This window comes from Mycteria americana, chromosome 2 (assembly GCF_035582795.1).
Source record: "Mycteria americana isolate JAX WOST 10 ecotype Jacksonville Zoo and Gardens chromosome 2, USCA_MyAme_1.0, whole genome shotgun sequence".
Lineage (NCBI taxonomy): Eukaryota > Metazoa > Chordata > Aves > Ciconiiformes > Ciconiidae > Mycteria > Mycteria americana.
Genome location: NC_134366.1, coordinates 137,024,424 through 137,051,305, shown reverse-complemented (window position 1 = coordinate 137,051,305; position 26,882 = coordinate 137,024,424). Strand labels below are relative to the sequence as shown.

At 38.9% G+C, this 26,882-nt stretch overlaps 1 protein-coding gene and 1 non-coding gene across 8 annotated transcripts; both read left to right on the top strand.

The window, feature by feature from the left end:
• Positions 1–1,934: 1,934 nt before the first annotated feature.
• On the top strand, positions 1,935–2,024 carry TRNAY-GUA (transfer RNA tyrosine (anticodon GUA)). The gene is given in 2 exon segments: positions 1,935–1,971; positions 1,989–2,024. It is a non-coding gene; the product is annotated as a tRNA-Tyr (tRNA).
• A 315-nt stretch (positions 2,025–2,339) lies between these two features.
• On the top strand, positions 2,340–26,882 carry MYBL1 (MYB proto-oncogene like 1). 7 transcript variants are annotated; one of them, XM_075494756.1, is made up of 17 exons: positions 2,340–2,881; positions 3,390–3,460; positions 6,351–6,453; positions 6,576–6,647; positions 9,657–9,749; positions 10,800–11,020; positions 12,841–13,024; positions 13,250–13,324; positions 14,866–14,967; positions 16,213–16,446; positions 16,761–17,129; positions 17,618–17,760; positions 18,163–18,277; positions 19,957–20,073; positions 20,159–20,263; positions 22,275–22,454; positions 24,247–26,882. In XM_075494756.1, the coding sequence occupies exons 1-17, from the start codon at positions 2,846–2,848 to the stop codon at positions 24,373–24,375; spliced, it is 2,349 nt and encodes a 782-aa protein (XP_075350871.1). In that variant the 5' UTR covers positions 2,340–2,845; the 3' UTR covers positions 24,376–26,882. The 7 variants fall into 7 exon arrangements, with proteins under 7 accessions (XP_075350871.1, XP_075350870.1, XP_075350874.1 ...); XM_075494755.1 differs by having other exon boundaries at positions 14,863–14,967; XM_075494759.1 differs by lacking the exon at positions 3,390–3,460 and having other exon boundaries at positions 14,863–14,967.

Genomic DNA, 26,882 nt, shown 5'->3' with positions numbered 1-26,882 from the left:
GATGCTCTTAAATGAACAGTTGGAAAAAAAACTTGTTGTAGGGTCTCTTCAGAGACAAGTAGCTAGACATCTGGCTTGGGTTTGTGAAGCTACTAGAAGCTGAGAAGAGATGGAAAGGGGGATGCATCTCCATCCTTTTTTTGTCATGTACACGCACAAGAAACTTGGTACATTAGACCTTGTCACATGGGACAGTAATGCATACAGGATTAAAAAAGAAAAAAAAGTGAGGTGTGTATGTGCTTACTGATGTACTCCAAGGAGAATGTTTACTGGATGTCATAACAAACTGCATCTTTAGATTTTTTTTTTTTTTAACAACAGGACCATCAGTACTTATTAATTTAGTAGTTTGACTCAGCTAATGCTTTCGGGATCTATTTCCTACAAAATAAGAACACATGTATTACTGTGGGAATATACAAGAAGGTACTTGTTTAAACAACACTATTTTTATTTCAGGCTCCTTTCACTTTGAATTAAATATAAATGAATGCTAAAAGGTGACATTTCATACCATATGAGGCTGACGACACAAATCCTGTCTCAGGGTGGCTTTTATTCCACATACTTTTTGATTACAGCTTTTGTAGTTCAAAGACTCCTGTCAAGCTTTGATGTGGGGAAACCTGCTGTGTTGTCATCTCTGGATACTAAAAGTGAATCACAGTGAATGCAGGTTGGTGCCGAACACCTATTAGTAAACAGCAGGCAAAGACTGCTTGTAAATAAACAAATAAAAACTCCAACAAATTTGATTTTTTTTTTCTGTGAAAGATGCAGCGATACGACTTTGTCCTTGTAACAGCAGGTTTGTAAGGCAGGCAAGTTGGGTTTTGGGGGTTTTTTCCCCCCTGCCGTGCCTTAGGGGCTGTGCCAGGGCCTGCGGTTCTGCTGCCAGCCAAGCTGTCCTGCCCGCCCTGCTCCCCACCTGGGCTGGGGAGAGGCGTTCTGCTCAGATAGGTATGTATATAAACATGTACCTGTGCACGTGTGTGTGTACAAGCTCCATACATGCAAGGCTTCATTTATACAAATAACTTCCAGCTTAAGACTTTTGCGTAGGGGAATACCTAGATAATACATAGGTTATGCTTGAGCGTTGCTTGTACTTCATGGCAGGGATAGCTTCAGGGAGTTATTCCCTCTGTGGCGGTGGTTACAATTTTCCGTAAGTAAATAATTTATAAAAATGTGTTTGGAATAAGAAACCATACGCTGTTTTGATGATTTGTTTTGACCATTAAGGTAGAAAACACATTAAAATTAATAAAGGAAAAAGCTGATGGGTGGGCCCTGTAATAGACGAGCACCCAAGAACTGAGCAGGCACCGCGGGTGAGTGTCTTCAAACGCTGATCCCAGGAGTGCCTTTCTCAGGGCTGCAGAAAGATCCCCTGCCCCTTTTTTTTTTGGCTCTGTAACTGCCAACCCATGTCTTTAGGGCAGGTGCTGGCACCCTCTTCTCCTAAGAGCTCTGCAGAGTTCGTGTGTTTCTAAGTGCAGCCACAGGAGGATGTGGAGCGATGTTTGGAGTGCCTTTATTTTAATACACCCGTGTAGCGGCTAGAGCAGGCGCCCCATAAGCGGGGTGCCTGGGCGCGATGAGACCCACGCTTCTCGCTTCTCAAGCACAGGGCAGCAATGCTTCGGCGGAGGGAAGAGCGAAGGGCTGCCTTCGCGCCCCCTGAGGCTGCGCACAGGGCGGCAGTGTGAGGGGCTGAGGGCACCGTCCTCGCCCCCTGTGCTAACCGACCCGCCGGTAGCAGGGAGGCGGCCCTGGGTGCGGGCGCCCTCCGCTGGGCGCTCGCCCTGTCAGACTCGGGTCGCCCGCGGTTTCAGGTCTCGGTCTAAAGAAGGTCTTTACACGGCGGCCGTTCCCGCCGTGAGGAGCGGCCAGGCTGTGTGCCGCGGAATGGGAGCATCGCCCAGCTCCCTTCGATAGCTCAGCTGGTAGAGCGGAGGACTGTAGAGGCGCGGCCCGCGGGAATCCTTAGGTCGCTGGTTCGATTCCGGCTCGAAGGAGCGGCTCGGTTTTGCGCCGCCGCGCGGGGCGGCCGCCGTTTTTTTTTCCGTCAGGAGCCCCCGCCGTTGCCGCTGGCGCGGGCGGCGCGCGGGTGCTCGCGGCGGGGCGTTACGGGGCGGGGGGCTGTCGGCGATGCGGGGTGCCCTCCCCCGCCCCGCCAGCCGGGAAAACTCGCTCCCCCGTCATGCCTCGCCCCTGCCGCCCCTCCCCCTCCCCTCCCCGCCCGCGGCGGGCGCGAGGCCCCGCCCCCCGCCCGGGTCGCGTGCGGCGGCGGCGGCCAATGGGGCGGCAGTCCGCCTGCGCAGATTCAAACGGTGGCTCTGGAAGGAGGCTGGGCGCGAGATTCGGCGGCACCGACCGAGCCCGCCGCGAGCGCGGCGGTGGCGGCGCAACCCGGGCGGCGGGGGCCGGCCGGCAGCGGGGGCCGGGCCGGGCAGGGCAGGGCAGCAGCCCAGGGCGGGAAGGCGCCGCCGGAGCCCGCGGCAGCTCTGACAGGAGGGGGGACGCACAGCCGGGCGAGAAAGGGGCCGCTGCGCGCTCCGTCCTTGCGGGCAGGGGCCAGGCCGAGCCATGCCTGACGCGCCGGGAGCCGGGCCGGGCCGGGGCTGAGGGCGGCCGCCGGGGCGCTGCGGATAGCGCGAAGCTCCGCGGGGAAGAGGGGGCTGTAAAAGGAGCCCTGCCCGCCTCAAGCCTTCCTGAGCCGCCAGTGCCTCTCTCCGTCCCCCGCCCGCCCTGCCGCGCCGCCCGGCTGTGAGAGGAGGAGACCGGGCGGGGGCTCGGGGGCTCCGCGCTGCGCCCCGCTCCCGTGGCGGCCCCCCCTATGGTGCGCCCCGAGGATGGCGAAGAGACCGCGCAGGTGAGTGTGGCTGTGGGCCCGGCCCGGGGATCTCTGCGCCTTCTGCCCCCCGCCCCCTCCCGGGCAGTCGCTGCCTTCCACGCCGCCGCCCCGCGCCCAGGTACCCCCCCGCGCCCCGGGATCCCTGCCAGGTGCCGCCGCCGTCCCGCCCCGCCCCGTCCCTGCCGCCCCTCACCCCCCCGCCGAGCTCTGCTGGCGCTGCTCTCGGCCTCCTTCCACCTCCCCGGCCTCGGGTGTCACTGCCCACCTCCCTCCCTCCGCCCTCTGATTCCTCCCTCGCCCGGTGCCCGCACAGGTATCTGTCTTCCCACCCTGGAGGATGACATAATCTAGCCTGAAATCTCCCCGAGAGAGAATGTTTTCCTCAAGAGCTTCAGCAGCAGCCCCAGATGGTTTTGATACATCTTTTGCTTTATTGATATGAAAATGGGTGTGTCTTTGCTTTGTTATTCAGAAGGTGGGTCCTGAAGAACTGTTTTATTGCTATAATTATTCTTGTCCTAAATAGAAAACCAGTTTCTGGAAAGTGATAAAGAAATGTAAAAGAAGGATTAGGATTGAGAAAGGAAAAGATACTCAGTGAGTAATATTAATGTGTGAGTTACCTACGGCATCAGGGGTTTACCATGGCTGCATACTTCTCATGGAATTGGGGGTGGTTTCACAGTTACAGATATTAAAACTGTCTCTGCATTTTCCTCTGACATGAAAAGAGTTCACAAGTTAATCTTTTTCTGCAAAACTGCAGCTAAACCAAGAAAGCAATGCTTTGGGGTTCTAGTTGTGTAAGGAACAAAGATTCATTAAGGAGCTTTGCTTGCAGAGGCTGACTGCTGGAGCTGTCTGTACTTTGCTACCTGCAAGAATCAGCTCAGAGAGAGAATGTTTCTTGTTACTCCTAATCTGCGTTTTGTAATTTAAGAGACTTTCATCTGTTTTGTCTTTGCAAAGCTTTAGCTTGTATTATCTCTCATGGCTATGGAGTGCTTTGATGTCATCATTGAAAATACAGCTGGTTGCGGATAGCAGAGGAACGTTTGGTTAGAGATCAGTAGCCCTAGAAGAATACTGTGTTAGTGTGTGATCGTGATGGTATCTCCAAAACTAAATCATTGTAGTTACGAGTTTACATAAAGGTCATTTCAAGATGATTAATCTAAGTGTGGAGTAAGGGGAAAGTATAATTGCTTTGCACCAAATGGAATTAAGTTTAATTTTGTTAAACTACTCTTGGTTTTTGCATTTGGAAGCTTAATTTTTTCCTTTAATGGTTCTCAGCTCAGAATTGCAGAGACAGCTAGCACAGAACTCATGAAATACTTTATTGTTCCAGATTTCTTATTTGATGAAATTTAGTGGCCGTGTTCCACTTTCATGCAGTATTGTGGCACAGTTTCATAACTGCAAAACAATTGTCAAATGAACTATAACAACCCCACGTGTTTGAAAATATTTTCTTTTTAATCTAAAGCTTAAGTTAGTAGTCCCAACCATTCATGTATATTTCATTTATAATCTACTGGTGTACTGTTCTAAAGAAAACCAAGGACTAAACAGTTATTCATGTGGAATCAAGGTGCAAGAGAGCTTAGTGCCTGCTTGGCTGGCCCTCGTGCCTGTGAAGCGCGCGGAGGTGGCCGGCAGCCGTGCTGGTTTGGCTGTGGGACATGCATGCTGGTGGAGAACTCCAGGCGCAGGGTTCTTAAACGCTGCTGCCAGTGGGGACCCCACGTTGTCTAGTACTGGCGGTCTTGTCAGCATCATTGCTGTGTGCGTGGAGCCCTTCCTCTTTTTTTTTAATTTTTTTTAAATCCTCATGATTTTTCACGTAACTGAAGACTCTGTTCTTGAATTAGTTTGCTGTGCAGTGGGTAAGGAGATTGTGTTGACAACAGCTTAACCACAAAGCCAAATTTTAGTTATAAGTAAACTGTGTGGCTGGCTTGGTATGAAATAGGATTATAATACCAAGATATGCTCCTCATAATACCAAGATATGCTCCTGAAGTTTGTTGAGAACCTGTGGAGGTACTATGAAGAACTTGCTGTTGACCCTTCAACAAGCTTAATGCTTTGTATTTCACTGGCTCCACAAAGTTTTAATATGTTTATGTGTTACAAAATATTTCTACTGCATCATGAAGCTAAGTAGGGCAAATCCAGATGTGGTGTAGGATGTAGAAGCAATGTTAAATACACTGGGTCTGCAAGAGCTGGGTACATACTGTCTTGTAGTAATGCTTTCAAGTAAGTAGTGCTCTTCTTGAATGACCATAAATTCATGTTAGCGACAGAAAACATAATCACTTCATGGGAAATAGCAAATATACAAAAATGGTTGATTGGCGTGCTGTGTGGGTGAATTGCATGTTCTGGAAAACAATGTAGAGGCCTGCCATCTAATCGGTTCTTTGGACAGCAGCACAGGTTAATTCCATTACTGGGAAAGGATTTTTTTTTTACCTTTGGTTGAAAAATGGAAGAGATTTTCAAGGCTGAGCAGAACTAATAAATTTAGTTTTGAACATGAACTTATTATTTTTATATCGTGCTTTATACTGATAATGAAATGGAGAAAAATTAAGATTGCAGTGTGAAATTGCTTTTAATTAAAGCTGTGTATTTGGATGGGAGTCCCTTCTTTGTGTCTCTGCTATAACTCATGCAGAGGAACTGCTCGTCTTGTTGTTAAGCCTAGGTTTCCACATGTGTTTGAATTTATGCTGTCTAACGAGTCACTGACATATAAGTTTAAGTGATATTTCCATGAAACTTTTCCCTGTGCTGCTTGTTTGCAAGGCTTTGTTTATCACAGCTGTGAAGTATGCGTTTCTCCAGTAGATGGAGTGTGATCTACATGGAGTCACAGAGGTTACCTGGCTTCCTGCCCTGCTGGCTCTTCACTTAGGGGGTCAGCACTCATACCGCGGTTGTTCCTTGCTGGAATATTTCTGTCTTCAAAGATTTGTGTCTAATTCCTGTAACACTGAGGCAACGCTTTTATTGAAGGCAGGAGCTAACTTAATTTAGCGTCAACTTGAGATTTTATTTGGCACCCTTGTTGTGTTTGTTGTTTGAGTTATGGAGGTGGAACATGAATGTATTTTGCAGACTAGCAAACCGCTTTATTTTATAAGCTCATTTGTGTAAAATGAAGATTCATAAATGTGTTATAACAACATGATCTTAAACAATAGCTTTTGCTTCAAATTTAAGTCTTGAATTGGAATGAATTATCTGTCCATATCCCAGTATGTGGCCTTGAAATTAAAATTAATTCTGTTCCTTTGACATGGTGAATATAGGCCACTAGTGGAGGCAGATCTTATGTTCATGCAAATTCCATATGTCATTTTAGAACAATATGTACAGCTTGGAAAAAAGCTACAAGTAGTTAGAAGAAATAAGTTATTCAGAGTTATTTTAAACTCTATTTCTGTCGTCTTCACCCTTCTGTTGTACTCAGCAGTGAGGAAGATGATGACCTTCAGTATGTGGATCACGACTATGAAGTACCACAGCAAAAAGGTTTGAAGAAGATATGTAACAGGGTGAAATGGACACGTGACGAGGTAATACTTTTTTTGGCTTTAGTTTCATTCCTATATGATATTGGTAGCACATGAAATGTTATTGTTTAGTATCATATTGGGATAGCATTTAACATTTATTGGCTGAGGTTATGTCTTAACAGGATGAAAGGCTAAAGAAGCTGGTGGAACAAAATGGTACAGATGATTGGGCTTTCATTGCTAGTCATCTACAAGTAAGTTGAATCTCTGTTTCAGTTAAGTTCCCTTTTAATATTTTATTTACTTTGGTCATATGTCTGGTTTGGAAAGGAGGTGAAATAGAAATCAGAAACACTTACCAGTAAACAAAAATTTTAAAGGATGCTTGTAAATTGAGATCTAGCTCAGACCTTGGAGAACCTTATCAGCTCAGGCTGGGGCTCAGGTGATAGTCTGAAATAATCAAAAATAATTGATGCCTTCTGTCCACAATGGCTATTTATTTTCATTCTGGAATATATTCCTGCTTCCTATTGGTTGCATCACTTGTGGTGGTTACATCTACAGCTCACAGGTTGCTTCTGAAGCAGTTAGGAGAGTGGGCTGCATCTGAAAGATTGCTTGAAAGGAGCAGGATCAGTTTCATAAACACCATAGGATAAGAGGGATGGGGTGGTGGGGGTTTTTTTGTTTTGGTGTTTGTTGGGTTTTTTTTGTTTTGTTTTTTTTACAGTGATGTCTGCTTCCCTAACATACCTAAATCTTTCTATCCAATGGTATCTTCAGTTGCTACGAATGGAACCTTAGTGGGTTCCTTGGAAGTTTCCTACTGACACTTAAAACTTCTTGTTCTGTTCCAATGGTCAGGTGGAATGAGTAAAAGAGCTGTTGGTTCAAACATTAAATGACTCCTCAGCTGTATGAGCTGCACTGGTAGAAAATACCTACAACTAGAATTGATGATGTTTGTTTCTCTTCTAATTAAATGTTGTAAAATGCCTACTATAAAAACATGGCTAGAATCTAAGGCTGAAATCACTACATAGAAGTGGTATTGAATATTCAAATGTTAGAAATCAAAAGTTACACCCCCCTACCCCTGCCTTTGTGGTTCTTATAATATGATGTGATAAGTTAATATGATACAGTTGTATAAAATTCCTGTGTAACTAGGTAAGAATAGACTTGAATTCTAAATGCTGAATAACTGTAACTTTTCATTGTTCTCATCGTATTTGTGCAACTGTGGTGCTTCTGATCTCTTTTTCTTTCCAGGTGGCAAAGTATAGATATCAGGGAATGAACTCAAAGCTTCTAAATTTAAGGAGTGCATAAGGAAATCACTATTCCTTATGTGTATGTTATCCCCTTCCAAAAAGCAGTGAAATGAGTGAACGGCAGAGGAGAAAGAGATAATATAAAAAGTTTTTATATTAAATTGTTTAAAAATACAATGTTTGGTGATACTGATCTGCAGGTGCAGTATAGAGTTGCATTTAAGAGATCTAACAGTTTAATAAAAAGTTCTCCAGCTGAAAAGAAATGCTTCTGCAGACAGAAAGCTATTGTTCAGCTGCACCCAAGTGAGGCTGAAAAAAGGCTCCCCAGCTATCATGGGAAACACGCATGGAGGATCAGGTTGCCCATTGCAGAATTGTTGATGTTGGAAGGAACCTCTCAAGATCATCTAGTCCAAACCCCCTGCTCAAGCAAGGTCAGCTGGAGCAGGCTGCCCAGGACAGTGTCCAGCTGGGTTTTGAATATCTCCATGGATGGAGACTCCACAGCCTCTCTGGGCAACCTATTGCACTATTCAAATTACAAAGCCAAATACTAGTGCTAATTATGCTAGCCTCTTACCTTGTTACTGATGGTCTTTTGCTAGGAAAACCAAGTGTATCTTGAGTTACTAGCATGTAAAGGCACTCAAACTGCCATGTTTTCAGAACCCCGTTTCACTGTTGGGCTGGGCACAAGTAAAGCTTTTCTCTATTCTGCCCAAAAAAGTGAAGATGGCTTAAAGGTGACTATCAAGAGAGGGAATGCAGCTTGTATTCTCTTTCAATTTATTGTGGCTAAGGCAGACCTGAAATTATTTTCTTGTTTCATCTCATCATTTGTTTTGCTCTTCTCCCCCAAATATGTCACGATTTGAGAAATGTCTGGAAGGTAAAAACACTGAAAGGCCGCAATTCCAAATTTTTCTTTCATCAAAATTAGGAACAGCTATCCTATATTGAGTCTGTCTTTTACAGCTTGTCACCACCAGGAAATGATGATGTTTTGTAACAAAGTCTAGTGTGCTTTTAATCATACAGTGTCTACTTGTGATTAACTTGGAGGTACTGTGATCAGTGTAATTTTAGATGTAGCAGTGTTTTGGGTGGTTCTTCTGGTCTTGCAGACTGCTTCTTGTTTAACTTCATCTCAGCATGGTAATGCCTTTACTTGGTAGACAAGCCCAGTGAAACCTTGAAATCGGTACTTGCTATCCAGCAGCTTGCACTGAAGAGAGTAAATATCATGTCGCAGTGTTATAAAAGGCATACTAGTATGCTGTGCTGGGGCAGACTCTTATCTGCATATTTCCCAGGATTGGACCAACTACCCTGAAAGTCCCAAACTTTCCTACAGACAGTTTTTAGGAGGCTAAGTGAAAGCTTACTTCTCTTTCATAACTGGGAACAATATTTCAAAAGATCCTTAGTGAAGCTACAGAAAAGCACCATCTGTCCTGAGCAGAAAAAGCAATGTTGTTTAATTAGTATGTGTTAGCTAAACTTGATATAAATCTGTTTTCCTTAACACTCAAGTAAAGAGCTGAGAATATACTCATTTGAGACTTAGAAAAAAGTTTATTCTTTTATTTGAAAGAAAAAGTATTTCCTTTAAAAATTTCTTTCCTTATATAGGTTATAGATAATGTCAAAAGCATGTCAATCACATAAAGTTCAGAGAAGGTGTGGAGTAATGAAGACAAAAATAATTCTAAGTTTTTCTTTAAAGAAGAGTAAGTTCTGAATTTGATTATGAAGTAAGAACATTGAAGTAATTAGAGCTTTGTGCAAGGCTGTTTTTTCTGGAGAAGAGTTTTTATAAGCAAATGGAAGAAGAAATAATAAGGGAGAATTTATTATACTTGGAACAAAGGTCTGAATAAGTCTTTTAATTTGAAATAAGCTAATGATTCTGGCTAGCTAATATTTACAATTTTATGTATTCAAGAGTTTAACAGCTACACTGGTCTTCTAAAACTATTTCAGAATCGTTCAGATTTTCAGTGCCAGCATCGATGGCAGAAGGTACTAAACCCAGAACTGATTAAAGGTCCCTGGACTAAAGAAGAAGATCAGAGGGTAATAACTAATTGATACTGTACTCTTTTACTGTAATAAAATTGGCATATGACTGTTAAGAACGTGTACTTTTTCTTAGGCTTCATCCCCACAAAGATGATGTCTGATGCATCTTGTGACACAGATAATTACATTACATTATGCTGTGTGAGAAGAAAAAAAAAAAATGCAGCTGCTCTTAAGTAGATGGAATGTCTGGTCTGCTCAAGTGTTTCATTTCCCTTTGCTCAAATTGCTAGCTGAACTATTCTAGCTTACCAGGTAGAGGAGATCTCTTTACAGCACTAGAGATCAAAGGTCTCATTTACATCTTTTGTTCTTCAAACCTGCCAGACTTAAAGGGGTTGGGAATAAGAGAAATTATTTCATACTCTACTGTTAAAGAAGCTAGCAATGGTGTCTTAGACTCTTTTTCCCCATCTCTGTTAATCCACACTGTAGCTTTTTGCCTGCAAAACCTAGACTGCCCTGTAGGGAGGTGCACATATAGCTTTCACATACAATATTTCAAATCGACTGCTTATTCCCACTGTATAAACTGTTTTAAGATGTTTAAAACTAGTATTTGTCCACTTGTGAGTATGGTCTTCCTAATTATTTTTTTATAGTTCTCATCAGTTTTTTAAGAAAAAGCTTCTGATGTGTAAAAACACATAGAAACAGGGTGAAGTTTGGGAGTAGAGGTGTGGGGTTTTTCTCATATGTATGTTGCTGAAAAAAGTCAAACCAAGCATCTTTACCAGCTTCTTTTTTGGTCTTTCCTAATGTCAGCTTATGCAATGGGTGACAGAAAGGAAACTTCCCGATTAATGTTTTCATCAGTATATACTTATATTCTAAACACAGTGAATTTGGAGTTAATAAGCAATTTTTTGATTACTTGAAAAATAATTTTTAAAAACCCAAGTCACTGTCTGCCTCCTTAGGCCGAGTATCTTATCAAGTTGACTGTTATAATCCTATTCTAAAATGTGAGTTTATCAGTGTTCTCAGTCTTTGATTAGAAAAATTAGGGTTTGGAATTACAATGTGCTTTCATCTGTGTTCCAGGTTATTGAATTAGTTCAGAAGTATGGTCCAAAGCGCTGGTCTCTAATCGCAAAACACCTGAAAGGAAGAATAGGCAAGCAATGCAGAGAGAGATGGCATAACCATCTCAATCCTGAGGTAAAAAAGTCTTCGTGGACAGAAGAAGAGGACAGAATAATCTATGAAGCTCACAAGCGTTTGGGAAACCGATGGGCTGAAATAGCAAAACTTCTTCCTGGAAGGTGCTTTTCAACTCTATTTGTGTTAAATATTGGAATATGGAAAGCAGTCATCGCACAACTCTTTCCAATGTAATTTGTTAGTCAGAGAGCATCTGTTGAAACTTACGTCACAACATCTTTATCTTGATAGATACTGAAATTTTTAAAGAGATTTTGCATTTGATTATGTGTATTCTTAAAAAGCCATAAAACCAATAAAAAGACCTCTAACACTCTGCAGGTTCCTTCAAAAATCCTCATGTTCACTTAGAAAAAACTGTAGTAGAGCTGAAGAGTAACTGCAAGTAGTAGTGGAAGAATGCCTTAACATCCTATGACTTGATATCAAAGTGCCTTCATCAATATGCATTTGGGGGTGACTTTCTTTTTGGTTTAAGATGATAAATTATTTTTTTTAATTTATTTTTTTGTGGAACACTTCTTGTTAAACAGGACACTCGAAAAAGAGAATCTTAGTAACCTTCAAAAGTCCAGGCTTAAGAGTCATGCATTGCAAAGCTAGTTGGTTACCATGTAGTCTCTTAAGTTAAGAATGAGTTGTATGCATTGTTCTCCTTATCTTTGTTTCAGATGTGATTGCCAACTTACATGCTTGTGGAAGACAAAATTTTAGTGTATAAAGAGTTTAATGAAATAAATTTTTTACCTTGTACTGTTAACTGAAATTCAATGTTAAGCTGTCCCTCTCTGAATTCAGCCTGTGTGTTCAGGAGGTGACTGTCTAGCTGTGCCTAAGGAGTGTCAGCACTTATGTTGGAAGAATGAGTCCTTAGAGATGTGTGTTTAAAAATTTGACATTTTGATTATGTACACAATCCATGAATCACAGGAATCCTCTGGAGGAATGGGAAGGGAATGGATTGCATCTTAATAGAATTTCGGAGAGGGAAGATGAGTTTGTAAGGACAGAGGCATTCCTAATTCACTAACTTATTTGTTGAAAATAAATCCAGGATGAGACTCTTAGCTAAAGATTGGATCCTAGGCCTAGAAGATTTGTAAAGAGTCTAACATTAGTGGGATGAAAAAAGGAGAATACTTCTTGGAGTTGAGCTTAAATGAAGAATGGGGCTTAAAGCAATTTTTATTTCTGTGTACCTCTCTCTAAGGCTAGTAATAATATTGCTAGTACTTTAGATTGTAATGCATTCATACTGTACTCTTGCCTTAATGCTTGTCTAGTGTTAAGAGTGATTTCAGCCTGCTTGTCAAACTGCAGGCATTTTCTTTCTAAGGGGAGTGACAATGGGTACTGGTCTTCTGCCATGCCTGCTTTTCCCATACAAGATCAAGGGCACCAAGAGGTAGTGGGATCTTCCACAAAGCTGCACATAAACCTCAGAGCTGGCAATGCAGGCTGTCTTTTTTTTTTTTTTTTTTTTTTAGAAGAGATGTCTTTCAGTGGCAAACACTAGCCACAGTGCCCTCATTATGCTGTGGGACAGTAGGGCGATTGCCTTAGCTTCACATTCTGCAGATTTGTAGCAGAGGCTGAATAATGTAGTGACAGAGAACACATGGTTGTTCCAAGTATCCAAGAAAAAAGATTCTCACCTGTGATAATAGCCAGAACCAAGGCTTTCTCTTTTGCTGCTTTTAATTGCCTGCAGACTTGAAGTTTAGTAGAAGGAAGTTTTGAAAAGAGTAGCTTTCTAGTCATTATGTCAAAACCCCACTGATAATAGAACTTTCAGTCCCAGCTGCTGGATGTTTCTGGATTTGTGGCTTTGGATTGACCTACTGTACAAACCCTGTAAATTATGCTATATATTAAACTTTGAGATATGGAAACCAGTCACTGTTGTACACTTTCATTTTAGGACTGATAATTCGATTAAAAATCACTGGAATTCAACAATGCGAAGAAAGGTGGAACAGGAAGGATATTTACAAGATGGTATAAAGTCTGAAAGAGCTAGTTCATCCAAACTACAGCCCCAACCTTGTCTGACTATGGAACACTTGCACACTCAGAATCAATTTTACATACCTGTTCAGACACATGTAAGTCCAAAATCCAGAATAATTAGTATTTCCCAGTTTCAAATAATTTATTGGGTTTGGAACGAGAAAAAACTCTGAAAGAATGAAGATCTGTTGAGTATTTTTGTGGTATTATGGTAACTTAGGATTTGTAAACCATAATAAATAGTTTATGTACAATAAACTAGAGATAATTTTATAGCCTCCTTTTCTTTAGGGTTTGTAAAATGATTTATGTCTTTTTAGATTCCAGCATACCAGTATGCCTCACCAGAAGGCAGCTGTCTAGAACATGCTTCAGCTTCTTCCAACTTAGTTCAGGTAAATTGTTAACAGGCATTGTAAATGAAGAGAATGTACTGCGTATTATGCTGTAAAATGAAGACTTTAAAAACCTGTAACTTCAAAATGTCTTCAAGTCTTTAGCATTCACCTAAATTTATGTAAGTGTTCCTCTGTAAGTAGGCTTGCTAGTTTAATTGGTAGTTCTAGGCAGGAAAAAAGGAGCTGTCTTTTATACATCCCAGAAACACAATAGTTATGCTTATTTCTGACAGAAGTATGACTTAAAACATAGTCTACCAGTTAAAGATTTAGGTTAAAATTATGACCTGTTAGTATTACCTAGCTTCTGAGAGATTTAAAGACAAGATTTTACTACTTTATATATGTAATAAATGTAACCCTATCTGAAAGACTCAGTTCAAATAACTTACTATGATTTACACTTATGGCTGTGTTTTTTTGTTCTCAATAGGTTTTAGTTTTTTCTGACTGATAAATTTCTCTCAATCAGTTGAAGATGCTCTTTTGCAACATTCTAAGTGCTGAAGTATTGAGGAACTTTAAAATAAACAAACAAAAAGGATGTATTTATTTCCTTTTGCTCCTTTGGGCTCACTTAGAATATATCTGAAATTCCTCATGTGTTGCAGACTGAATATAGATCTTGGTTTGTCATATGACTTCCTGGAAGAATTTTTGTGAATTTGAAATGAGTAAAAAAATTATTTTGACACAGGGAGTAATACATATTTTGTTTGTGCTAGATGTGTTAGAGGCATTCTGCAGAACTCTGTACCTAACCTTAAGCTTCCCTGTGCAGGTCATCTGTTTCATGTTGCATTTTCTTCCCTGATCTCGGTATAAGAATACAGATCATAACAAAGCCCTGTATGGCTTTTGACGCTCTGGATTGCCCTATAGAGAAAAGTATAAGATACTTTCTGCTCCTTGAAGTCCTCCCTAAAGTGGGGAGTATAATTAGTTTTGAAACTCATGGCATATATCCTCACTTACCTGTATTTATAGCAATAATAGAAAGCTTTAAGGAGGTTAAAAACAAACCAACCAACAAAAACCAATTAGTTAATTTTCTTTTCTGATAGTGGTGGTAGGATTGCTTGTGTAGACACTGTCAGCAAATGCTGATTTGAAACACTTAATTGCACACTTGCGTGCTTAAGTGAGGATAAATAACTCAAAATTCTAGAAAGCACATGCAAACACAAACACATCTACCAAGGTGCCAACATTGTTGCTTCTATTAAAGATAGAACTGAGTGACTTCTGGTTAAAAAGTGCTATAGCGTACTGAGCATTTACAGGCCATATTAGAAACCTGTTAAAATATTAGCTTGTATACCATTTTAACATCAGATCCGTCTCCTGGTAATTGCTGGAGTTGTTTCGCTTGTGAGTGACTGCTGTATTAAAAAATATGATACAGTTTGAACAGCTCTGTTCCCGCTATTTGTGGATTTCTGTTAATAATGTAGCTGTGTTATAATGTAGAATCTTTACTGTGGAGGGGTGGCGGAGGTGGAAAATAGTAATGGTTTCTTTCTTAAACTTTTCAGCAGTCATTTATTGATGATGATCCTGATAAAGAAAAGAAAATAAAGGAACTTGAATTGCTACTTATGTCAGCAGAGAATGAAATCAGAAGAAAACGAGTGTCTTCTGTAAGGACTGTAAATTTCTGTAAATATTTTAATATGCTTTACTGAGATTAATCCTCAGCAATTTAGTAATGGATGTTTGGTTTTTTTGTGGTGTTTTTTTCACCTGACCTTTGAAAATCAAACCTATGGCTGTTGGGTTGTAAAACAAAGTCTATATATTAGAATTGAGGCAAATTATTCTTAGCGCAGTTTTCTAAACTGTGAAAACAGCAGAAATATGACCTGCGATTTGGCAGTTGTTCCTAAGACCCAGGATTTTAATCCTTTTCAAGAGGCAGCATGTTTGTTGATATCACCGCCATTCAGTTTTACAGATCAGCAATGTTGATCATCTGTTCAACAGAGAAAGGTGAAAAATACATAGGTTTTGCCCCATTTGATTTCAAAACGTCCTGTAGATTACATTTTTATCAAACTTCTGTCTGAGTGCTTGCAATACTTAATACCCACATTTGGACATGACAAACAGTATATAAATTTGCAGTGTACAAAATTTGCATGTACTTCAGTGGAATGTGGGAAACTTGCAGATGACAGTCACTTATTTCCTCAGGAACAGAGGGTTGTGAACAACATCAGACACCTAACCAACCCAACCATATTGATCACTAATTTAGATTACAGGTGAACTTCCAGTTTTTTGTGGTGGAGCTATTCCTGGGATTCTCTTGAAACAGTGCAACGTTCTGCTTATCTAGTGGAATCTGCTTTGCTTCTAGATTTCCAGTGAAAATTAAAATCTGTTTCTTGAGTACTAAGCAGCATACTAAAATGGGATAACCATTTAGAAGTTAAGTAAACTATCAGTGCAGAATCTGCATTTAAAAAAAATCAGATCAAACAAGGAGTATTTCACATTCTAGAAACAGTTTCTAATCTTAAAACATACCTCTGTTCTGTAGCGAAGATGATTTCGTAATATCCTGATGTTCAGGAACACAGGAAACTTGCATCAGAGGTGGCTTCCAATACAACCCATAATTATCTAAGTTATAAGCGTGTATAAGATATGAATGAGAGGTAAGATAAAAATCTAACACAATTTGAGAATGTTGAGTATGTTAATGTAAAGAGAAGACTAACTGCATTAATGCAAACAGATAATTAGCGTTTGAAAAAGCAAAAATTAACAGTTTTGCTTAGTCTTTCCACATACTACTTTTTTTTTCCTCCCTGCAGTCACATAATTGACTCTTTTCAACTTCTAAGTTGAATAAGATTAACATGTTTCTTCATACTTTTTAGCAAGCTGGAAACTTACCTTGTTGGTCTGGAAGTTTTCTTACGGAAGATTGTGTGTCTAATACACTAAATAGCCTTGGGGAACAGACAAGTGAGTTCTACAGCATGGATGAGACCCACAGCACATCTGTTCAGCAGAATTCACCACCTAAGTATTTGGCTGTGGAAGCAAATACAATGTTATCATCTCTACAAACCATTCCAGAATTTGCGGAGACACTAGAGCTTATTGAATCTGTAAGTCCGTATTTATTCTAAAAAAATGTTTACTTCGGAATATCAACTTACACAATATCTGTAAAATACTCTTAAAATCACCTTATTCTGTACTTGTCTGTAGCTTCAGCCATATTGAGTGACTTGTTTTATTGCCTGTTTTAAAAGAATTGTGTTTTAAAATATTCAGTGTTTTAGGATTGTGTGAAAGGTACAGGGAGAATAATTCATTATATGGCCTCTGGAGGTAGAGAGCTGTTAGATTGGCTTGGACGTTGTGAAATAATCTTGGATAAGCCTGCTAGTGTTTGAGTGCTTTCCATCTTGCCTCATAGGATCCTGTAGCATGGAGTGATGTCACCAGTTTTGAGCTTTCAGAGGCTGTTGCATCTCCTGTCAAGCCAGCTCCAGTAAAACTAATGCGGATTCAACACAATGAAGGGGCTGCTGAGTGCCAGTATAATGTCAGTGTTGTGCTTGACGGCAAAAAACACAGTAGCATCAGTGGCGAGGAAGAAGCAGTTTTTCCAACAACCCCAAACTTAACCAAATTCAGCACTCCACCTACTATCCTAAGAAAGAAGAAGAGATTGCGTGTTGGGCAATCACCAGTTAATGAACTGAATGATGGCTTGTGTAATGATGCCATCAATGTTGCACTAAAGCATACACCAGTGAAAGCACTACCATTTTCTCCATCACAGGTGAGTTTATTGTTAAATATGGCTAAACTATGAAGACTGCAGTGGGTGAATTATAAATTACAAGTACTTTCTTCCCTAGTCATACATTGTAGCCTAAACAAATATGTCCAAAAACTTCTTAAAACATCTGCATAAGGGTAGACACATTAAAAATAAATTGTTAAATAACCTATTTCCTCTGTTTTGAAGACTAACGGGGGGGAGGGGGGCAGCAACTTCTGTCTCGGCTCACACTTTCTCATGCAAATAATTGTTGATAGACACCTATTGTCTCTGTGACCTAATTAAGCAGTAGAGATTTTAAGGAGAAAATCAAGGTTTCAGAGATAAATATCGCAAATGTCTTGGAGTATAAGTCAAGAATAGTTTATTGGGGTTTGTCAGTAAAAGCCCTTCAGATATATAGATATAATTTTTTTTACTGCTCAGTACAGTGGTGAAGTTTTGTCCTTTAGGGTTGCTTAGTTTTTTTTCTCTCTTCCGCTTAGTTTTTCAACACTTGCTCTGGAAATGAACAATTTAACCTTGAAAATCCTGCATTTACATCAACTCCAATCTGTGGGCAGAAAGTTCTTATTACGACTCCTCTACACAAGGAAATGACACCAAAAGATCAAAAGGAAAATGTGGGGTACGATTATTAGATTAAACATTTGGTGGTGTTGCTCAAATAAAAACAAGTTTTTCTAAACATTGAGAAATTAGTCTACCTGTATGCATGCTAGGAATGAGTTTTAAAACCCCTAACACTTAAATACTTGTGTACAAACAAACTGGCTTCCTGTTTTTAACTTAACAGAAAGTGACTTGTATTCAGTTAAATTTTTTCCTTTTTTAAAATACTGAACAAAATCCAATTAAAGTTTAATATACCTGGGGTAGGGTGATCTTAATACTTTCATATTCATGGTGGTGATATCTGTTGTGTAAATTAAGGTATTTAAAAATGTTTCTTAGATTCATTTTATGACATTACTGTTGATAAAGTAAAATATTAAAATGCATGTATGAACACTTTTCTATGCTTGAATAGTTTTAGAACTCCCACAATTAGAAGATCTCTTTTGGGTTCAACCCCAAGGACGCCAACTCCTTTTAAAAATGCTTTGGCTGCTCAGGAAAAAAAGTATGGTCCCCTCAAACTTACGGTATGTGATGACATTGTTTATTTTCTTCTTTGTTAAAGTCTAAATGCCCTCTTGTTTTTGAGTTATTGCAAGCCTCAGCATGATCTTAGAAAGCATTTTCTAACAAGGCTGTTGTTTCAGTGACATTTCATATTATCCTAGAGGACAGCTAGAATGTGAATCAAAAATGTTTCAGATTTTATATGTTAGTCTAGTATCCTTCAGTGTAGTATGGAGGCATTGTCTTTTTGAATGGTATTTGTTACATATAATCATTTGATCCATAGTAATCTTAAACGCATTGGTTCCGCATTTGTGAGTTGTTTTAAATTTGTGTAGTCTTGCTAACGCTGTACCGCTTACGAGGTGGTAACATCATTGTCTGAGATCTTAATTTTAATACTTTAGCATTCTGTTTTTTCAAAAGAAAAATTGTGAGAGAGTGAATGACAACTGGACAATCTAGTAAGAGCAAACTGGTGCAGATGAATGTGACTGACTTCATTATTTTAAGCAACTTTCAGATTTGACTTGAAAAACTGCATTATCTTTGAATCCTGTGGACTATGTAAGAGCTGAGTTGTTTTGGTTCTTCAGCAGTGCTAGGACTGAAACTAGATGTTTACCACAGCATGCTAGTATTCTGAGAATTTATTTGATGGGAAGATGTTTGGAAGTGTTTTATCCTTCCTAGGGGCTTACTTGAGTGATGTCTACAATTTTCTTCATCCTAAAACCCAAAATCTTAGTAGAGCAATTCATGATTCCTCTAAGTCTTCTGGCTGTTGCAGAAGACTGTTTTTTGGTTAACTATGGATAATGTTACTTTTTTCGTTTATTTGTTCCAAATTAATTCAATTTTTGCTCTCTTCCTAGCCTAGCTAAGGTATGTTAATGTATAATAACTTTTGGAATTCAGTAGACGTATGCTTTTCAAGTTCTGAAAAAATTCCAGCCAACATATATTGACTACTTCTTTTCTGCAAACACAGAAGGTAGCTCAGACTTTGCCACAGGGCTTGGCACCATCTGTGTTACCCTATAGATTCACAGTCTCTCACTATGCAAATGGAGTGGTTTGGCATTCCTGTTTCTGTCCACTATTAACCTCCTGTTCAAAATCAAATTTTGAGGGCTTAAGGGAATTCTTCTCCTGTTGGTACACAAAGGAGCCATCTGTATGGCTTCTGTGAAATTCAGTACTGTACTTAGGACTATCAATGTCTTATTCAAAGATTTGTGTTAAGATTGATATAAATTCCATTCCCAACAACAGTCATACTTTTATAGTACAGTTTTTAGTATGTTTGTATGCATGTATATATACATATATGTGTTTATGTATGTGTTTAGTATATATAAAGTATTTTATCCCTTTTGTCAGTGGATAACCATTGCTAATAAATGCAAACAAGTAGTTTGCATGTCTTCTTCAATGCTACCTTGCATTTTTTGAGGCACTGTGTGCATGTGTATGTTTCATCTGGCTAGAAATAATGTGGAGTAAAATGAATTTAAAAATCCGCATAGCCTTGAAATGTTGATCTGTAGTTCTTAACTCCAATAGCTTAAATCCTTTTATCTGTTGCTATATTTTGCAAGATCTCTTTTCTGGCCTACATTAGCTGAAAGTAGAATATGGTAAAAACTAGCAACTAATAGACTTCTCATATTTTCTCCTCCAATTTTAATTAACTTAGTCACAACCACTTGCCTTCTTGGAGGAAGACATTAGGGAAGTTTTGAAAGAGGAAACTGGAACAGATATATTTCTCAAGGAGGAAGATGACACTGTGTATAAAAGCTGCAAGCAGGAGGTAACATTACAATAATAATTTCAAATAGGAAATAACTTCTTTTAAATAATATTTTACAATTTTCTCTGTAAAATGTTTATTGCAGCACAACTCTTCTAAAAAAGTCAGAAAATCACTGGTCCTAGATCCATGGGAAAAAGAAGAGGTTGGTGCCCAGCTCTTTACAGAAGAGAATAGTTTAGATGTACAGGTAAGTATTAAACTACTGAAGAGCATCACTAGCAGCAATATTAATATAGAACTGAGTATCTTTCATTCTATCAACTAAAATGAATTGTTTGGATTGAGGCTAGATTCATAAATCTAGAAAGTGAATATCACCTTCTGTTTGAAATACTACTTTAAGTACTTAAGCAGTACTTGAACATTGGGCTTGAATTCATGCATGAATTCTTCCTTTCAGGCCTTCAGAGCAGGACTGGTAAAGTAATGTGGATGCTTTGCAGATCTGCTGTTATATCAAAGCTGCTTCCATGCTGGTTACCTGTAAACTTTAGCATATATGGCACGCTGAAGCTCTCTGTAATACACCAGGAAGATGGCATTTGCCCCTGTGTTTTGCATGCTTGACAGTCTGGAAGACGTGTTCTGAAGATACCTAATGGCGTATTAGGCAGCATGTTTTTCCTTTTCCCGCTTTACATAGTAGGGGAATACTTTAAGAAATATCAAGCACATACAAGATGAGGTGTGTGGGCTTCCTCTGCCTGAAGGAATTTGAATACTTCTGCCTCAACAACCAAGACATCAAGAGTTCAGAGATGGGGCTGTTCTGGTCCCTCATTCCTTTAAAAAGTACCCCAATGTTTTTCCAGTTGAGTGATTTTATAGATTAACCTTTAGTCTCGAAGTTTGTAGGAAAACTTTATTCTAATCTAGTTCTTAAATTAGTGTATGTACGTGTTTAATTCTGAAAGAGCAAACGTGTGTGACTCTTGATCAGGTATAAAGCTATATTCAAGAGGTAGGAGCCAAAGTCCCTAAAAAGAACAGGTGCTTAAGTCATTCTCCTTTCTGATTATTGTAGCTGGTTTTCCAAATTCGCTTCTTAAATGGCTGGTTGACTCTGTGCCAAACCTCGGCATCTGCCCAATGGGTGTTAGGTGCTCTGCCACCTAGTGGAAACTCCCCGCTTCCCCAAGAACATCTCTGTCTTGTGAGGAGCAGCATTGCTGCCATTATTCAAAACAGAAACAAAATGCCCGATGTTCTCTTAGTAATGTCTTGTTACGGCATGGTATATTGTGCATCGCTGATGTTCAGGTTATTAAGCTAAAACCAAGATACACAATGATGTTGTGGTATATTAAAGGCAGAGGACTGGGAAAAAATGGCTTTTCCTCCATTTTAACGAGGGATGCTGGTGCAACAGGAACATTTGCTCTTAGCAAGAGAGATAGTGGTAGTATCTGATTTCAAAATGAAAAATGTACCCATCCTTAAGTAGAAATTGTGTGTCCGTGTGGCAGTAAGTTAGCAGTAAGGTCCGAACATGTACATTATATGTACATAAATATGTAAAGGTAGTTTAATGCAGTTTAATGGGGTGTTTTTGTAAGCGAACAAGTACATATGCCACTGTTACTCTCATCTAGTTTTGCTCACTAAAATTGCCATTTACCTTTCTTCTGCTTTGCTGTAGTGAAGCTGGATTAATTTCTTTTTATTTCCATGAACATGATCAGCATATAAAACTCTTCTGGAATGATCAATCCAGTACTTATTTCAGTTCTTAAAGCAGTTCGTCCCTCTGATACTGATGTGATCTTAATTTTTTTTACTCCAGTCTCCTTGTGTTTACTTTAACAAGGCTTGTACTAGAAGTGAATTACAAGCTTTTTTTCTTTAAAACTGTTCTGTAATTACCACTTTATCAAGTCTTGTTCTTAACAAAATGTAGTCAGCTGTAGCGTGGCTTTATATGAAAGAAACTGTCTACTCAGTAATGCTCAAATCATGCTAGCAGCTACTTATTTTACTGTGCTCAGCATTGACTATGAATCCCTGGGATTCATAGAGGAGGCTAGTTCTTCATATACCGTTCATTACTTTTTCTTTTCAGATTCTTTCCTAGGGTCTTTCTGGTACTACTTGCTTTGTTTACATTTTGGCTTCTCTGATCACAGCAGCTGAAGACTTTTTTTTTTTTAAATTAAATACTAATTATTATTCCTGTTCCCTACCCTCTTTTTTGTCAATAGTCAGAAAATGCATATACCACATCTTTATTAATGATACCATTGTTGGAAATACATGACAACAGATGTAACCTGACATCAGAAAACCAGGATACAAATCCAGCAAACAAAGCAAATGCAGTAATTAAGAAGAAACTGAATGCATGTGCTTCAAAAAATGTCAAAATGGAGAAAGCTCTTCAGGTCTGGATGCAAAGAATTCTGTTAGTTTTGTTAGCAGGTTAACAAAGAATTTCTTTTTGGTTTCTGTCTTGTACTAATGTCTAGAATTGTTCAATTTAGTGATCTAGTTTTGGTCAGTGTTTCCATGATCCTAATTTCTTCTAAGTTGGTCATTTGTCCACAAAGTGTTTATTCATAGCTAAGTTCTTTAAATACAACCCTGATGTTTCACTGAGTGGCCTCTAAGATTTAAATGTGGGGAGAAAAAAATCAGGATAGGGTAGACCTACAAAACAGGTTTGGGTACCCAAGTCTAGCAGTAAGAAAACTTGACTTGGTGCAAACTAAACCTCTATAGAACCTAAGTTTCTCCAATGTGGCTGGTGCTTACTTCATAATAAGCCCAGTGGGATTCATTAAGCAGAGTTCATTTACAGGTTCTGTTTGGTAATGGTTCTTGTAACGTATCTGTTCTTGTACATCCTTATATTTTCTGTATTGTTAAAACTGTGGAACCTAATTTTTCCTCTGTGTGTGTCTTGACCACCAGGTTTGGGGAGAGATTCTCTTTGGCCTGACTTGGTACCTGTTCTGGTTTGCTCCATAGGGAGTTAACGTATAAAGTTTTTGTGTCTTCTCAGAATATCTACAGCTCTGTATTAATTAAAAAAAAGATGCAGGGCACCTGGAGCCTGATCTTCCATGTCCCACTTAATTGCTTTAACGATGATGGGTTTTTAAGTACAGAGACAACAGTATTACTTTCTGATCCTTTCTTATGAGAAGAAAGAACAAACCTCATTTAATTGTGATATTCCAAAAAAAAGAATTAACTGCTGTGAATGCAGCAAAGGTGAATACATCTATCTGGCCCAGAACTATGCTCTTAAGAATACTTAAAAGGGGAGCTTAGTCATACCGTACTCACAAATACTCTCATTGTACCATCTCTCTCTTTTGCTCTTTCCCCTGAGAAATTCCCTCTCAGTTTAGTGGCCTCTCCAGCCACGAGTCCCTTCCATGAATCAAGTCCTGCTAAATTTATAGAGAAACTCAAATGGCTAATTTTCTCTGTGCATCTATATGTGGAACTGATCCTTTGGATCAGTTTCCAGCTCAATGTGGGAGGGAGAAAATCTTGCATTCTTCATTATGCTACAGTTTGCTAGTGTCAGGTCCAATTTAGAGCTGCTACAAATCAGCTTGTGATTCAGTAAATCATGTAAATGTGCAGAGTTTGCTTCATGGAAGAAGCAGGACTAGTGGCTCAGTTATTCTTCCATTCATTATTTTTATTCCTAATTCCTTTGCCATTTCTAATATATTCCCAAAACATCTGACCATTCTTCCACAGCTGCCACTTTGGTTCAGTGACATCCTTCACAGTGTTCTTTTTCAGCTGCCGAACCACTTTGCCTTCCTTGGTGGCTCCAGACAGCTGTCAATAATGTATTTTTCTGCCTGTTGAACTTAGCACATTTAAAGGGGAAGATATGCAAAGAGAAGATGACTTAATTAACTTCCCTTTTATGTATCAATTGTTGAACTACTCTCTTTTTAAGAGTGTTTTTCATTTTATGTGTTAGAACTTAAGCGTAACACAGATGCAGTGCTGGGGAGCTGGATTAAGGGGTGGAGAGGGAGCTTTGTCACAGGTTTTAGGTATTGTACTGTAGGACTGAATCCTTCTCAGTGAAAAAACAGTATTGCTAGACTTTGATAATTTATTATTACTCTGAAAGGTTCTATGAGAATTGCTGAAGTATTTCAGTTAGTTAAAAGAATCTTTCTAACTGAATTTTATTTTATGCAGTCAAATTGTGAATGGGAAGCAGTTGTTTACGGAAAAACAGAAGACCAGCTTATCATGACTGAACAAGCAAGAAGATATCTGAGCACATACACAGCTACCAACAGCACTTCAAGGGCTCTGATACTGTGATGGTCACTGCAACTGACAACCATCTCTTTCCATTGAAACTGACACAATGTGGAAGGCAATTCCAGCACAATACTTGTGAATTAAGTCTTTATTTTGGGACTGCCAAGGGAAACCTTAAAGCTACCTTAAAGCTTCCTTTCTTCTTTTGACTGACAAAGAACAGACATGAAGCTCTTATATTCTCTACAAAGGGACAGTACAAACAGTTCTGCAATGAAGTTCTTAAATATTAAAAAAGTAACACCCTAAAATATGATAAAGAATGGTAAAATACATTGCAGTACTGACAACATAGAGTTTTTAGGTCTATTTTTCATATTTATTCTTTTGACTTGCATTGCTTTTTTTCTGTTAGTGCGTTTTCAATATAGAGTAGGTTTTATAGGTTGTTACTGGTTTCCAAATGAGCAACATACATGACTGAATGTGCTTTTGCTTATGTAGCATTTTTCTAGTATATAAAGAAACACAATGGAAAGGAGTATAAAGGAAGGATAGAAAGTTGCACTACTAATTTTTTTGGTATGCTGCAAAACAATGAAATTAACTACAGTGTTAAATATATTTATTTGCAAATGGTACTAGAAGTAGGCAGAGGGGGGTGAATTAGGTTTTAGTGTAAAGCATCAGTATTTTCTTCATAAATCTCAAAATGAGATGATTGTTGAATGTATTGTACAGTACGTAGGAACAGGGAAAATTTTGTAAATTGGAAAGGAGTCTGTTTTTATAATTTATTTTCATTTTAAAGCTTAAATGTAGATATTTATATGTATGCAGGTTGTCTAGAAGCCAACGTTGTTTCCTGTTAAAACAGCTAAAATGAAAAAAGGACAAGTTTAAAGTATGGAATAGCAGAAAAATTACAGCGGTGAAGTGTACAAGTCTATACTGTATGTTACATCTACATAAAGATTGCACTATAACCCTTAAATCATGTTGGTCTACAAAATAATTACAAGGTATACCTGTATTATACAGCAACTGTTCCTGTACCTTGTTTAAATATATTTAGAAAGGAATGGTGGTGTCCTGTATGTGACCCAGGAGTACTTTGTCCTGCATAGGAACTAAAAACCAATGCATTTTAAATTTTTTTTTTTTAAAAAAAGATACTTGGCACCTTGGATCTCAAAACAATTGTATCTGCACTTAAGTTTGACCATTATATACTTACTAAATGTTTGAAGAGCAAAGAGAACATTCTTTTATTTATGAAAAATCTTTGTCCTTATTTAAAAGTATACAGGTCACAACAGTTGCTTTAGTTGCCTATTTTAGGTATTTGCACTTATTTTATGTCTTTTTTTTTTTCCGAAGGAATGTTTTGGTTTGCTTTTGTTGTAGAGATTTTTATGTAGTTAATTTTGAGCAAGTTATAATGGTGTGCTATCAACAAATACTGACAGGTAAATAGAATTGTACACTGTAGTTTTAGTTATTTATAATTCAAACACTCTTCCTCTCCACTCCCGGGTGTGCTGCTACAGATAGTGGCAGAATCGGCTTGCTGCTATGAGAGATGGAAAGAGCGAGCATCATATGCACTGTATGTAAAATTACAAAAATGATGTCAGGTTCTCTAGTTAACTTTATGAGATCAACCAGTACTATGCAGGGTGTGGAAAATATTCCTATCACTTTAATATCGAAGATGGTAGAGAATAATTTATTAATGGAGAATTTTAACATGTGATGAGTGGCACAAGGAAGGTAATGGGTTATTAAACTTTTTTAAACATCTCAAAGCTTATACAATCCTTATTTTTAGGAGCTTTTTGATATTAAATATTTGCCCGGCTATGATAGTAGTAGGCACAAACATTTTTAGCAGTTTTTAATTCACATCAAAATTTTAAGGGGGGGGGGGAATCCTGTATAAGCAAGGGGATCAGAAAATACCCATCATGCCAGGATTACTCCTCACCTATGAAACCTGAGAGGAGGCAATTGGAATTCTTGGCAGTCCTAGATTTAGGTGTGCGTTACCAGAATGGATTTAACAGCAACATTTAATGCTGGAGACAGCATTTAATTCACAAAAAATGAAATAAGACATTGAGAGAGAATGAATATCTAGAATCTGGATGATATATTTCAGTAGAAGTGGCATCACCAAAACTGTCTATACCAAGTTTAAGGATAGATTTATGGTAAGTAGTATTAATTTGTGTTGGTATTGGTTGGATCGTTTAGTTAACTCCTACTTTGTTGCTTTAGCAGGAAGGTTTTAATCTTTCATATGTCAGGCATCTTTTGTTACTTTTTGAATGTTGCGTGCATTTGCATTTCTTTCAGTTTATAAGTAGATTGTACATGCAGCAGCCAAACTTGCATGAAACCTAAATACATATTACTCCATATTTTTGTTTTAAGGTTTGACATAATGTGCAACAAATGCCTTATCTTAGTTTTTGTTGTACTACAAACTTTTCTTTTATGTAAGAGAATCTCACATACGATACAGACCATATTAATGTCAGAAATAAAGCATCTATGTACCAGGT

Bases quoted from the DNA above. Each gene is read 5' to 3' on its own strand.
- MYBL1 (XM_075494755.1), top strand. From the start codon at position 2,846: ATGGTGCGCCCCGAGGATGGCGAAGAGACCGCGCAG. The intron at 2,882-3,389 runs GTGAGTGTGGCT...TGTCCTAAATAG, and splicing joins ATGGCGAAGAGACCGCGCAG to AAAACCAGTTTCTGGAAAGT. The intron at 17,761-18,162 runs GTACGATTATTA...ATGCTTGAATAG, and splicing joins GATCAAAAGGAAAATGTGGG to TTTTAGAACTCCCACAATTA.